Genomic DNA, 15,181 nt, shown 5'->3' with positions numbered 1-15,181 from the left:
AATGTCCTGCAATACCTCGAAATGTCTCCAGTGGCTTCTGACATGAACATTTTCAGATTGAAGGAACAAATAAAACTAGAGTGACATTATAAATCCAGAGTGGTTTATTGGTTTTATCAACTGGCAGGTTTACCAAAGCACCATAAGAAACAAACTGAGCAATGACCCGCCTTTATACATTTCAGCGGCAGCAAAATGCATTCAGGAGCAGTGGTATTTGAGCATGAGTAAACGATCCAAACAAAACATAACACCTTCAAGAGAGGGTTTAACACATCTTTAAACAAAAGCACAACTTAGACAGTTTTGGAACTTTGCATGCTATGTGTTACGCTTCTTACAACTGGCTGTAATTCGCAGGGAACAGAGCCACGCCGACTCTGACAGACACACTGAGAGAGGGGGAAGGGCAGCAGGACACACTGCAGCCATAAACAGGGATTAGAGAAGAACACGCAGATACTCATTCACTTTCATCTGAAATGCCAGGCAGCCAGGACTGTCCTGCTGCTGCTGCTGAGAGCACGTGCATCTGTGTGTGCGTGTGTAATCATGTAGAGGGGTGGGTATGTTGGGGAGAAGAGAAAAATAAAAAATCAGCTTTGAGTAGTTGATCTGGAACAAAGTGGCTCAGGAAGCAAGCAGAGCTGTGATTTTATTCCCTAATGTTAGTGAACAACATTTATAATCAGGGTTTAGGGCGCACAGGTTAGAGAGGACAGGGCAGATTTACAGGGACTCTCACATCGAAAACCAACCAGGAGACAGAGACAGACAGTAAAGAGACACTGAGACGGCGAAGTAAAGCTCAGTGCAAAAAAAAAAAAAAAAAAGGACCTGAAATTATTTCAACAAGAGAGCCGCAAGCTGGATAACAACAAATTTTACTTTCCTCCTCCTTTCCACGAACATGTATCTAACCTTAAATCACACAATTTGGCCACACTTGCATGACCAAACTTTACTTAAGTGTTACTTTCAACAGGAAGAGGAGGATAGATTTCACTCATTTTAAGTGCGCAGACACAGTAAATCTGTCCAACAGATTTCTGCGGGCTAGCAGCAGGGGCTACAGTCATAATAGGCCTTGGCAGCAGAAATGTGTGGCCTGAACCACATGATCGCTACGATGACGACTATAGTGAGACTTCACTTAACTATCTGGTCATATGACTGCTGTGCTTAAGAAATTTTCACTTCAGGGTGAAAGTTTCCTAAGCAGCGTGAAACACAACAGTTTTCCTGTCACTCCGTTACAAACGAGGAATTCTTTTTCACAGTACTGTTTTTGTATCTCAGTCACCTGACAAGAGCAGAGGAACCAATAATTTGCACAAAAAGAAAGCAGAGAGAACACTCAAAAGTACAGCAAAGAAATGACTTTTCAGCTGGAAGAAAATCAAGTGAAAGAAGGATACCGAGGGGCTTTGGTCCCAGTCCCATTTTAGTCCCAAGTGCTTCAAAAGAGCAGACTGCTGCAGAATGTTAAACACAGGTGCTTTGTCAAAGACAAACATGGCGCTACAGCATACTCTTACTTACATTAAGAAAAATAAAACAGCTAAACTCCATAGAGTATTTACATATTTCAGTCAGTGCATAATGGACATCTCTTCCACCTCTCTTTGTCAAATCTATACAAGTCCGTATAGAAAACTCACCACAGCGTGATGCCTCGCAGGCGAGGAATGCCTGTGTTTAGAATTGGTACTCAATTGGTCTTGGCATCAGACAGTCTCCGGCCAGCGCCTTCCTTATTAAGTAACAGACAGAGACTTTGTTTACATGCAGACTGGTGCTGGACTGCAGGCAGTGGAAGGTCCCTGCTCTTATTGAGTTTCTGGAGGCTGAACTGCTCCCATCATCATTCATGTGACTGGCTGTCAGTGGCAGTGCTAGAGGCTCAACCATGCATGTATATTTAGACATTGTTGGTTTTTGTATTAAAAGGAAAAACATGCAGTTTCAGGAAGTAACAGCCGGAACTGTATCGACAGTTTGTGGAAATAGAATTTTCTTTGTTTTGTATGAAACTAGTACCATTATCTGAGTAGCATTCGGTAGCATCGTACTGTGACAATCAACCCCCAACGTCTGAGTGAGACTCAAAACAAACCCGCAGTGTCTTCTTTACTTTTGAACATGTCACAAAACATATTGCCTCTGGTTTTTGACCCTTTTTCCAGTTAAAAACAGAAAGATAAGATGGGATCATTCAAAAGCTAGGTAAGACTAACATGGAAACATATTTCAAAACATTTTAGGTCTTCGCCCACTCGCCGAATGGAGAGTTGTGGCTTTGGTGATGCCTCCAAAAATCTGGGATATTACACTTACTGGTGTGTGATGCAGCAATCACTAAAATATACTGTTTTTCAGAGAAGGTTTGGCTATAAAAATACAAGAGAATACAAAACAGACTCTTTTGGCATTGATTGTTAAACAGGTAGGTCAGAACACACACAATCAACTTAACAAGGTGGCAATGTCTTTTTTTCAAGTTGTTTCTTGGCCTTTTCTTTAATAATGTTCTGAGCATCGTCTCTCTGTGCCTCTTCATGACCAATCAGATTTGGGACAGACAGTAACAGCAGATGCCTATTTTCGAGCACGCTGCCTCGCCAGGCGCCTCATGAAGCAGCAGGTCACCGCTCCGATGATGACAATGCCTACGAACAACGCAGAGGAGACTCCGATAACCAAAGGGATGAGGAGGAGGTCAGCAGCTGGGGGAATAAGAGGAGGTAAAGACAGCAGAACAACTGCTAATTACTATTATTTTCCTTTAAATGAGGAAAATGCAACAGGAGAAGTTAAAATTTTGATTTAATAGACCTGCACGACCCTGCACTCATAATATAATTTCAGATGAGTAAAGGTCAAAAATGTTGCCCTCAGGTAAATTGATTAGTTTGGTTGAAATTAATACAGACAGCACACACACACACTCACACACACACACACACACACACACTCACACACACACACACACACACACACACACTAATGACCATCAAGTTAATGGACTGTGCTGTTGGATAAAGGCACAGTTTGCCCCAGTGATTCAGTTATCTAGAGCAGTCCATTTAGCCTCTGTCTGGGATCCAGACCCGTGGACTCTATGTTTGAGCAGCAAAAAGGTCGACAACTAACTTTTGACAAATATTTCATGCATATTTGGATATTTAAACTGCAGTGGCATTTTCATGAAAATAAGAATGTACCTTAGATGCACTGAAGATCATTTCACCCAAACCACCTCCAGATGTAGCAGATACACATGTGGCCAGATTAATGTATAATCTCCTCTAGCAGCAAAACACAACTTCCATTCTTGTCCACACAAGCTCCATTCAAGATGTTATCTAGCCACATATTCATACCGATATAAGCTGACGATAAAAACCTCAAAGACATGAACTCTCAAGTGGAGCTGAATCAATCAAATGGATGAATCATTTCAGTCATTTTTCAAAGTCAAGCCAAAGTTACTCAGGAGAGGAACAAGTGAGATGACGTACATATCTAAATATTTGAAATGCTAATCTAGAGGAACTATGATCTGCAATCTGCAAGTGAAGGAGAAGAATCAATCTGCTTAAAATGCGCAGACACCATTCAAGGTCAAGAGTGAATGCTGGGAATTTTCGAGTGATATTTACTGACCAAAGGTTTCCAGCGTGACCCCCCTGTTCGATCTGCCAGCTCGATCCCCAAACAGTCAATGAACGCTTTAATAAATAAGGTCTTTTTGTAGCCGCTCACTTTTTTACCCTAAATCTATGATTATTACAAAAAAACAAAAAAAAAAACAAACCCAGTGGGACACACTTACCTCTGGCGTACAGGTAAACGGTCACTGCATTCGACTCTGCTTTGACCCCCGTGTTGTACCAGCCTCCATGCGGGTCCTGACCCCATGCCTCGGCATGACACGCATACATGCCCTGATCATCCATAGTTGCGGTGTGGACCCTCAGTCTGTAGCTGACAGCTGACAGGCGGTCGATGCTAAGCTCGCTACTGTTGATGTAGATATTTGCAACGCCGTTGTACATGAGAGCAGCTATCAGTGTGGGCTTGACTACAGCAGGGGGATCTAGAGGAGAGACATCAGATGCTGGACTCTCTCCCTTCTTGTTAACCGGTTCAGGGATTGGCCACCGCAGCCAGTGCACCTGAGCCTGGGCGGGGCCTGTAGTTGTCACGGTGGCGTTGCAGAGGAGGGTGATGGTGCTGCCTCTTTTTAACAGGGGTCCTCGAGGGAGCTGAGCCACAGCTGAAACCAGCACATCTGAGAAAGGAAGAGGTTTATAGAGGGTCATATAGATGCAAATATTTGTCAGTTTAAGAGCAAAACAGAAATGTGTGATTTTCATCATTGGTAACACAGATGTTTTACATTCATAGCAATTATCTTAATAAGGTGATCAGAGTTAAGTTTCGCAAACATTCATTTCTGTGGAATTTGAAAAGAATCAAACCACAGTTTCAAGTTTTGGTCGTCTACGCTCCAGCTAAACAATCACAACACTAACACATAACTAACCCATTGTTCATACAATATAAAGTAGAACAAGTCATACAATGAAGATTTTTGGGGGCAGCTACGAATGTTTTACAATTTCTTTTAAAACAAATTTATAAGAGACTAGGAGACAGATCGGTTTTGGAGGTCCTGTTGCAGACTTGAAACCAGCACATTGCAGCCAAGTGGCCCAAAGCCCAGATCCCTAAGCCACCAAAACACTCAGTGAATCCAAAATTTTAAATCCTTTCTCAGAATTTAACAATACAGCAGTGCCTGAACAGAAAACGCAATCAGCAGTGGAAAGAAAACACTTGAAGCGTGAGATCCAAGAACTGTAGTTTGCAGTTTTCCTTTTTTTTTTTTTTTCAAGTACAAATACTTGTTGGCCTGTTAAAACTACATGTACAGTCACAGATAGAAATGAAGCCTGTGTGAATGAGAACATGAGGAGCGCCTCTCACCTTTGGTCTTCAGGTTGACGGTGACTCCCTCTGACCTCTGGGTGAGTGTTGCAGGCGTAGACGGGACAGGGTTTGTCCTTCCAGCGTACACACTCACCACACACCGATACACCCCTGTGTCAGAGGGCCGGGCCGAGAACAGCTTCAGAGAGTACCTCCCCTGTGCCACTTTCTCCATTGAGCCTCCACTAGCTCTGCTGAGGTCGTCCCCCCAGCTCACAACACCCTCTGTGCTCATCCGTGCCACCTCCACCTTAACATAAAATAAAAGTGTAACAAATAAATAAAACATTATTATTATAAGTGTCTTAGATAGGATAGATAGGATTCCTACAGAGATAGACATTGTTGTTCCAATAATGAGATTTGTTTTGTTAAACCAGAGATATAACAGCTGTTAATATCGCTCTGTACAAAACCACCAGACTCCACTGACAAAAACAGTAATTTTACCTGACAGAACACAGGAGTTGCTGGTGTACTGTTGCTTATTTTGTTTGTGTTATTGTGACTTCTAGTGGTGGAAGGAGTATTCAGACCCTTTACTTAAGTAAAAGTACCACACAATGGATTACTGATGGATTACTGATGGATTACCTATCTGTGGCTGCAATTACCAATCACATTCAGTGTCGATTTCTATCTATTATTTCTCTATAAATCATATTAAGTTTCATGCCCCTGCAAGATGATTCTCGGATTGCACTGATAAATACAGAGAACAAACATGAAAAACTAACATGTAACATGATGATGTTTTAAGACAAATGTACTGTATGTCTACCTCAGATGCGTACATTCATATTCCACTAACAGTGTGCAGGCGCAAAACAAACATCTCCACGTTTTTCTATTTTGTGCAGACTCTTGAAAGGTAAACTGACTGATTGACTGTACCTCCACTCCCCCGGTACCAACTTCATTACTGCTTACGGATCCCCTCTTCATCCACTGAACCAGCAGGCCCGAGTTTACTTCAGACTGCAGCCCCAATACCTCACAGGTCAGGATGAGAGGGGAACCCACCTGCAGGGTCACCTCTCCTTTGGGTGAGGAAGTTACACTGAGAGACTCCGCTGGGGAGAGGAAGAGATGGAGGGAGAGAGCTTAATAAAAGTGTAAGTACCAGAAATCCTCCTTGGTGAAAAGCCTCAAACCAGCACTTAGACCATGACGGTACAAATCTTTACAGGATGTGGTTTACAGCACTGTGAGTATCATTTCTGTGGCCAGGATACAATGGATTACCACCTCCTCTGAGCAAAAAAGCCTGAAACATCAGACATTTCCACTTCCTTCTACATAAAAGAGGAAGTTCCTGTGTTGTATTCAGACATATAAATTAAGTATAACAGTAGAACAACACAGATCCAATGAGTATGTGCAACTCTTTTAAATGAATTGAAAATGTTATTAATACCCTGGTATAATTACAAGATATATATCAACACTGATCCATTGTGTGTGCAAAGCCTCATTTAACCACAACACTTCTCTAAACTCAGATCTGCTAAATAATAGACACATTATGTATGTAAACAAAAGCAGACATGTCAGACCATTGCATTAGTCAGACAACAGAAAATACAGAACTAAGTAGTGTTTGTCAGTGGGTGTTTGTGGGAAACAATGCAAGCATTGATGAGCCCTAATCCTTCAACTTCAGCTTCCATTTAATTGCTGAAGAGAAAAAAAATGACCAGTATGTTTTTTTTTTAATTGAAAAAGGATTTATATTATAACTTACATTAATCAATAAGTAAGAAAATATCCCGCACAAGGATGAAACTGGGAAGAAACAAGATTAACAGCACTTCCTCTGAGCAAACATCAATAAAGCACAGTGTGTATGTACAGGGTTAACTTCCCTTTCCAGTAGGCGTCTGAGGGAGAACTGCTGAACACTACAGTGCTGTTCTTTTAGTGATGGACACGTCTGTCTGACAAAGATAGTCATCGTCTTTGAGGCCAAGGTGGGAGGAATGATTACCTAATCTTTAGATCTGTGCAAGCGCTTTAGAATTTAAACTGAGCCAAAGCAACAGACAGTTATCCAGCTGCCCGGCCAGCCAGCTATCGACCTATTAAATCCAGCTTGATAATCAACAAGAGAGCTGAGCGTTTAGCTTGTCAGTCATGTAGCCAGGCAGCAGGCAGAGCTGCAGGTAGAGCCACAATTACCCAGCTGACATTAAACTAACTGGTACCTGGTTTAAGTCATTTTTCAAGCAAAACCTTTCATACTTCCAGATTCTCAAATAGGAAAATTTGCTACTCTTCTGTTTTTGTTCTTCTGTTTATAGGATTTATTGATTAATTGAGAAAATAACTGGCACATTAACTGATATCGCAAGTAATATTTAGCTGCATCTCATAGTAAGATGTCCATCCAGCCTTCCATGCAGCTAATCAGAAACCCCAGCACTTTCTATATCCAAGCAGCCGACAAACAAGGTAACAAGTTAAATACTGATGTGTGTCCGGTTATTTAATCAGCTGCCTATCCGTCCAGTCAGTAAACTGCTGAGTCAGCCCGCCAGCAAGCTAGACATTCAGTTAAGCTCTAAGGAATACAAACATCTGAAAACTGGAAGGAGTCCAACACACTCAACAGGACTACAAGTGCAGGCAGACTTCCTTGGGTACCACAGAGAAAGAATCAAGAGCCTTGAACTGACAAGTAGAAACCAAACTGGAGATGTTTTAGTTTTATTGTCTAAGATGTACTCTGTAACTAGAGCAGCCAACTTTATTACACAAAGTCCTCTCTGCTCGCTGTGGGTGACTGTGTCACCAACTGCCTGCAATAAGATTTTATCACAACAATAATCACAGCACAGACTAATCAGCTATTGTGCAATGTGCTTGTGACAGTATGACCTCCGCACTCGCTACACGCTACCATAGTTTTAGCAAATGCCAACTCAAACACTGGCACGGGTTCTACGTCACACTGACCTAGTTGCTTAACAGTCAAGTTGCCAATATCCAGTGTCCTCTGTGCAATCTTCTGCCACGATCGATCGGGGTCCAGAATCCACTGCGAGGCCTCACAGAAATATGAGCCGGTGTCGTCTGGCTGCACCGCCTTCATCTTCATCAAGTACACGCCCTGGCCGGCCTCCCCGTTCCTCTTCTCCAGCGTGATTTCTCCATCATCGTACCGCTTCTTGTACGACCGTCCGGGGACGACCCCGAGCAGCTTGTCGATGGAGATTATCTCTCGAACGGTGCTGACCTCCCCTCCAGTCCCACTCGCCGAACCCTCTCCGCCACCGCGCTTCCCAAACGTGATGGACAGATGTGTGAGCTGCTCCGACTGGATGCTGGCTGAGCAGGTGAGTGTTAATTCGGCTCCCTCTGGCACCGGCTGGCCAGTGAGTGAGCGGGAGTAGCTGATCTGGAGTGTGTCAGGGATCACTGCGGTTGTACAAAGAAGACACAGTCAGACAATTATATTACATCAAGCCGCTGTGGGGGGCAGATGGGAGGAAAAAGGGCCAAATTTAATTTCTATTGCCTGTGTGCTGTTTAGACTTTTCTATGTTTAGAACACAAAACTGAATCATGAAATAAGGTCGCTGAGAGTGACTCCGAGCCTTTTACCACCCTTTGTTTTGGGCACTAAAGAAAGGCGGATTAGCAAGCTGTTATGAAGATAACACACTCTTTGACATCCAGCTAATATAGTAGTTTTACACAAACAACATGGTGAGTAGAGAATCTGGTAACCATATGGATGGTGTAAAATTGCCTGAATATTTTGGACAGTCTGAGCAAATGGATCTTAGAGTAAGTGTAACAAGTTTGTAGCGAGAAAGAGAAACAGAAAGAGGAGAAGAAGAGTACAAACTCCAGATGGCCACTATAAATAATAGCAGAGGAATGTCGTTATGTACCAAGTTAAACACACAGTGCAGTTAATCATCTGGCTGACATAGTGCAAAGGTGCTGATAAAAACGTCCCCCCATGACAGAACTTGAACACATCACAACTAAACTATGATGATGTCATCTAGTTGCAATAATGGCTGGGAATCGTTTGAAATTTTGTGATAGTCGTTGGTGCTATAATGCAAGCGATTTGTTACTTAAACCAAAACTATTTTTTTTCCGATGCCTTTAAGAAACATGATCAGGTTTTCTATAACATCACTGAAGCCGCTGATCTCGAGTGTAAGATATGTAAACACAAGCAGCTGTGAAAAAACTCTGCTTACATAACATATTGTATGTTACATTAGTGCATTTTTTAAAATTTAAATCTGATGAAAGAACAAGTAAACTATATTTTGAATCTGACAAGATACCTGACATGTTTTAATACTCTGTGCTTGCAGCACATTTCCGTCTGTACCAAAAAAAAATGAAGGTTTGATACCCAACCGTAGGTGCTAAAAAAAAGCTTTTTAAAACTATGCTTTAAATGGAGGTCAGCTGATCATCTGGACAGTCTGTTGATACTGAGCCGGTCTCACTAACAAGTATGATGTTTCTTATTACTCTGTGCCATAGTTTCCTCTGCTGCCTAAAAAATAACATCCACCAGCCACACTGTTGCACTGGGTGACACTGCATTCCTCCTTTATAAAAATCATGTGCACTGACCCAGTGGGCCTGACGCCGAGAGCCACAGATGGGTTTAAGTACTGTCATGGACCAACACAAGTTCTATATATAGCTTACCTTTGACAGATACTGTGCCACTGTAGTTCCCCTGGTAGGTGCTGTCTGTGCTGGGTGTGTAGCACTCGTATTTTCCCTGGTCTTCAGCCCGGAGTCTCTGGATCACCAGCCGGACCATGTCCCCAGAGTCCCTCTCTACCCTCACCTCCCCGTTCCTCACCCGGGCCTGGAACGGAGCATAGGGGAAACCCTTGTCCCTGGTGGACACTACTCCCATCTGCCTTCCACCAGCATCGTCCCTGTACAGGAACCACTCAAAGTCCTGAGTGCGTGGGCCTTCGTATCCTGATACGGCACAGGGCAGAGAGAGGGGGAACCCTGCCACACGGTAGAGGGGTCCAGTGGGAAGAGTTACGTCGCGACACACAGCATACTGGAGCACTGTGAAAGGAAAATATAGAGAGACAAGAGCATGAGAGACGTGCCATGCAGGAAAGATTGTGGATGGTAACAATGTGAGTTTGTGTGGGTCACAGCCTTGCAGCATGTTTGGTGCATGGACTCACCGATCAATATCCTGAGCTGATGACTGGCTAACAGGGAATCAATACAGTAAATAGCTGTGCAGAAAAACACTAGGGCTGGAGGTGAGCCAGCTTCCTCTGAATACGATGACATGTTTAATGACTGAAATACAATCATCTCAGTGGACTTGTTCGCTCTGTCTCTCATTATTTCTGTCAGGGCAGGGATTTGAAGGAGCAGTCCACAGAAAAACAACAAAACTACTTTGTCATCTGACTAAGTGTTACAGTTACACTAATATTTGCTGATACTGGCTGTATTTCACATGAAGCCTTCAATCAAGGATTATTTTTCTCAATATAGTGTTTTGTCTATAAAAATGTCATAAATAAATAGTTTTCAAAAAGTCCATTATTATTTTCCAAAGCCTAAGGTGATATCTTCATACATTTACAATGTCCAGTCCAGCCATCAGTCTAAAACCGAAGCATTTACAGATTACGATCACATAAGACAAAGAAAAGCAGCAAAATGTCCATAATTCAGAAAATGAAACCTGGTCATGTTTGGCTTTTTTTTCTTAAATTGTTGCAGCTTTTTTTTTTCTGACGATCAACCAATCAATTAATCAACTAATCGCACGTACATATCCCTGAATATATATCTGAACAACTCAACAGCAGCATCTCTTTCACAAATGTAGCAACAGAGATATTATTATATTAGAGATGTATTATTAGTTATTAGGACAAACTTGTGAACAGTTTCAACCTTCTGCAAATAACAGTTTGCCCATGTCACACTTCTCCATGAAACTGTTCACAGTTAGGTTTATGGTTTACTGTGTGCAGCTGTGTTATTACATTAAGATGTTGCTGTTGAGTAATACAAACACAGAAAACTAAAGGTCATTGAATGGGTCATATTGGAATGAGCTGAAGCTGATATCTTCAAACTGCAAAATCACACTGTAACTGAGGGAAAAGACTTCACTCAAGCCAAAATGGGAAACTGAAATGTATTTTATCCCTGTCATTTTACAGTTTAATGGAAGACTGGTAACATGGCAAAGATTCAGTGTGCTGGTTATGGGCAAAAAATATTCAGTGCGAGTGCCTCAGGGCTGAGACCAGCCAGCATTCACTTTCAAGCATCAGTGTATTCCACTGAGCCTCATTGTCTGCCGTCAAAACCCACTTACCCTTGAATTTCTCTGAAATGGACATGTGATCAGACCAACCTGGGGTATTTCCACACTGAAACCTCCTTTCAAAGCCCCAGGCACTGAAACCTTTCATGCCATTACTGTTCCTCTTGTGATAAGGTATTTGCCCAAAATATTCACATGCTGATACTGAGTCAGTCAAAGGTAAATGACCGCATTTAGAAAGGTAACAGGACAGTGTGAAGTAAATAATTTCCTCCTTTTTCAAAGTGGTAAATCCAATCTGAGATGACATAAATTCTACAGAAAGAAACAGAGCTAAATAATTATCATCCTCTTATGCCCAAACTAGTGTCACTTCCCACTGCACAAACTTTATAATATATCTATTTGAAGTCTGGTGATGGGGTTCTTGCAGTTTTTTGGAAAAGCACTAAGATGAGAAAAGTATTCTGCAAATGTTAGCTGCAGCAAGAAAATAGCTTTTTCTGGTGTTATGTTTAGTAATTGATAACCAAACCACACTTTTATCAGAGAAGGCCAATGGAAATGTCAGGAATAAACATTCTGACAAAGGTCTGATGCTTAAGTTTTGTACGTTAAAAACTGCGGTTTAACTGGAACTTAATTAAATAAAACACATTTCCCCAGTGAGGGGTAAAGAGAGCCAATCTCCTAAATAAACTTATTGCATCTTTTCATGTTTTACATGATATTTAGGCCATAACAACATTTGGTTAAAGATTAGAAGATATATATATATATATATATATATATATATATATATATATATATATGACTTAAGTCTGCAGGCAGTGCCAAAAACTGAGGGATAACCTCATCAGCCTCTTCATCTCCAAATGCAAATGACATGTGAGTATCCTGACGTAAGGTTCAACAAACACACCCACAAACTGACACTGAACATACATGTGCACCAACTACCACACCCATTTACTTCACCCAAAACTGGTAAATACCTGAACAACTAGAAATACTAGACGGGTGTGTTTTGGCACTCCTTGGCTGTGTGTGTGTGTGTGTCAGACCTAAAAACAACTGGAGTTTTCCCACAGGCCGAGCAACGGGCCGATAGCAACACACCCATAATGACATGGGAGACTAGTGGGAGACTTAAGCGGATCAAGTCCTAATTAACGTCGGGCTCGGACTGATAGGGCTGGGGGACACCACAGCTTGTCACAATGCTCAATAGTGTCTGGATTATATACTGTGCAACAAAGGGGGGGGGCACAAATAGATACATGATGGTGGACCACCATACAATTCTGTCTCAAAGAAGCCTGTCTGCTTGGTTATTAGATATGATTCATATGTGAGGGGATTAGAAACTCCGTCATTCAACAACATACATCCTCTGTCTGTCCAAACTGTTAAACTATACCTCTGAAATATAAGTTAAAGAATGTGGAGTCAAGTCACTATCAAAGCTCAGTTTTACAGATCAGCTTCCATGTCTTTTAACGAGGTTGTGTGTCCTGTATTTACCCTGAAAAAAAAAAAAAAACGCTTACTGTAATCTTTGAAGCACCTTGGATTAGTTCGGTTATTTTACGACAACGCCCCACCTTTCTGGCAGGTGATGCACTATTTCCTTTTTTCTAATCAATTTCACTCTATTTCAGTACTCAGGATTCAAAACTTTATTTCTATTTCATCAGTAGTTGATAGGAATTTGCTATGAAACATGAAACAATTCCTACACAGTATGACCACACTGAGAAAATAAAAGAAGTGGTAAAAGCATAAAAAACGACCAGAGTCAAGAGGCAATAAAATAAACTTGGTATCACTAGCAAATGATTACAATAACGTAAATACCATTACAGTGCCCTGTTGGTAAAACTTTTGGGACTTCCTGAATGCCACACTAGGAACTCCCTTTATTGGCAAACACCTGTTTCTTTAACACAACTGGCTCAGCATCCATCAAACTGCATGTTTTTGGTTTGATGGTGAACCAGCCTGTCAGTCACTCCTGCTCTTGGGATTGTGGTTCTAAGACTTGCAGGCCACAGGGATGTGACAGATGCTGATAAGGGCCCCAATGGATGAGCACAGAACTGCACACTGGCTGAAATAAAACAGTGTGTGTTGTGTAAATAGCGAAAAAAATAATAAATCTACATGCTGCAAATGAATGACCGGCAGACATGAAGAAACAATCAGGCAAATGCATGCGACAGATGGGGAGGCGGTTTGTTTTTTCTTCTTCTTCTTCTATAATCATTGTCTGCAGAACAAACAGGTACAACACAGACGCGGCTGCAACTCACCCGAGTGTAGAAATACGAATAATGTCGTTTTCATCGAAGCCATCATGGTCCTCATCTTCGCCCCCGATGTCCAGATGGATTATTATGTTGAGTCAGATTTCTCTCTCCGTGTTCCTCTGCTCGTTTGCCGACGATCATAGTTCACGCCGCCGTGGAGAGCGACCGTCTTCAAAGGAAACAAAAAAGATATTTTATATAAATATATATATGTGCATCAATGTAGCAGCGATCACACAGAGGAGAGTTAGCGCCATGGGCTAACTGCGAAGCGAGTCGATGTCAGTGCGAAGGAGAGATGCAAATGCAGAGCTGCATATTTAATCACCTTTGTTTCATGCGCCGTCGCATCTCAGTCAACACATCGACCGCTTCATAATATCTGTGGTTGTTTTTTTTTTTTTTTTAGATTACACCGCCTCGACAGACATGCCGTCCAGGTCCAGTCACGGAGCGGCTGGCATCACAGGGGGTTAGGGTATGGGTGTGTGTGTGTGTGTGTGTGTGTGTGAGGAGGAGGAGTGGCTGGGAACAAAAAAGGGAGGAGCATGCATGTAAAAAAAAAAAAAAGGGGCTCTGAGAAAAAAAAAAAGAAGTGGTCATGGGAGGCCATTGGTCAGGGAGGCGACGGTGGCATTTTAAACCAATGACAATGGAGAGAGTTGAAAAGAGGGTCAAACAACGTCACACCGGGAGGGGGCGCCACAGCAAAACACATGCGGTCCGCCCTGCAGAGAGGACCCTGCCGGGGGGGGGGGGGGCTGATGATTGAGGTAGTTTGATATAAGCGGTGGTGGAAGAAGTAGAGGTAACACAACTATCTAAAAGTATTCCATTAATACAGGAGGCTCACAAATGACACCCTCATGGGAACTGGAGCTAAATATCACTACATAAGATAATATATGGGAAGGCTTGTGTGCTAATTGTCATAAAGGAATCAATAGCTCTCTCTCTCTCTCTGGACTACTTTATGCCTTTAACTTTGTATTTTTCTTTCTCTCCCCCGTAGATTGTGCTTCTCCTCTCTCTCTCTCTCTCTCTCTCTCTCTCTCTCTCTCTCTTTCTTCGTTCTCATTCTGCAGGTCTCTCTGCCTCTGGAGCAGCGGGATCCAGATCTACCACAACTCATCATTACTATGTTATTAGTACATTACACTGTTATCTGTCATTATTATTGATAACACCATTACCTATACAGCTGTTCCCGGTCTCTCTCTCTCTCCTCTCTCCTCCCCCCACCCGCCCTTTCTCCTCCTAAACCCAACCGGTCGAGGCAGACGGCCGCCCGCCCTGAGCCCGGTTCTGTTGGAGGTTTCTTCCTGTTTAAAGGGAGTTTTTCCTCCCCCCTGTCGCCAAGGGCTTTCTCTTTGTGGGAACTGTTGGGTTTTTCTCTATAACAAAGTAAAGTCTCGACCTGACATATTATGATTTGGCGCTATACAAATAAAACTGAATTGAATTGAATAGCCAATGATGGAAGGAGTTTGAAGGGAAATCAATAACCAGGTAATCTAACACAACTCTTAGCATTTCTTCATAAGTGACAGAACGTTTTGTGGAGAAAATGTGGATAAAT

General features: G+C 42.2%; 1 protein-coding gene across 1 annotated transcript; it reads right to left on the bottom strand.

Moving 5' to 3' along the window:
• Positions 1-81: 81 nt before the first annotated feature.
• On the bottom strand, positions 82-14,094 carry igsf8 (immunoglobulin superfamily, member 8). Its single transcript, XM_071493760.1, has 8 exons — positions 13,931-14,094; positions 13,606-13,771; positions 9,679-10,059; positions 7,951-8,412; positions 5,890-6,068; positions 4,993-5,245; positions 3,836-4,294; positions 82-2,726 (listed from the first exon to the last, which is right to left on the bottom strand). Exons 2-8 carry the CDS (start codon positions 13,658-13,660, stop codon positions 2,599-2,601), a joined length of 1,917 nt encoding a protein of 638 aa, XP_071349861.1. The 5' UTR covers positions 13,661-13,771; positions 13,931-14,094; the 3' UTR covers positions 82-2,598.
• Between the last annotated feature and the right edge of the window lie 1,087 nt (positions 14,095-15,181).

This window comes from Trachinotus anak, unplaced genomic scaffold (genome assembly GCF_046630095.1).
Source record: "Trachinotus anak isolate AG129_WGS33_773 ecotype Australia unplaced genomic scaffold, CSIRO_AGI_Tana_v1 ptg000013l, whole genome shotgun sequence".
Taxonomy (NCBI): Eukaryota; Metazoa; Chordata; class Actinopteri; order Carangiformes; family Carangidae; genus Trachinotus; species Trachinotus anak.
This window is presented reverse-complemented; position numbering and strand designations above follow the sequence as displayed.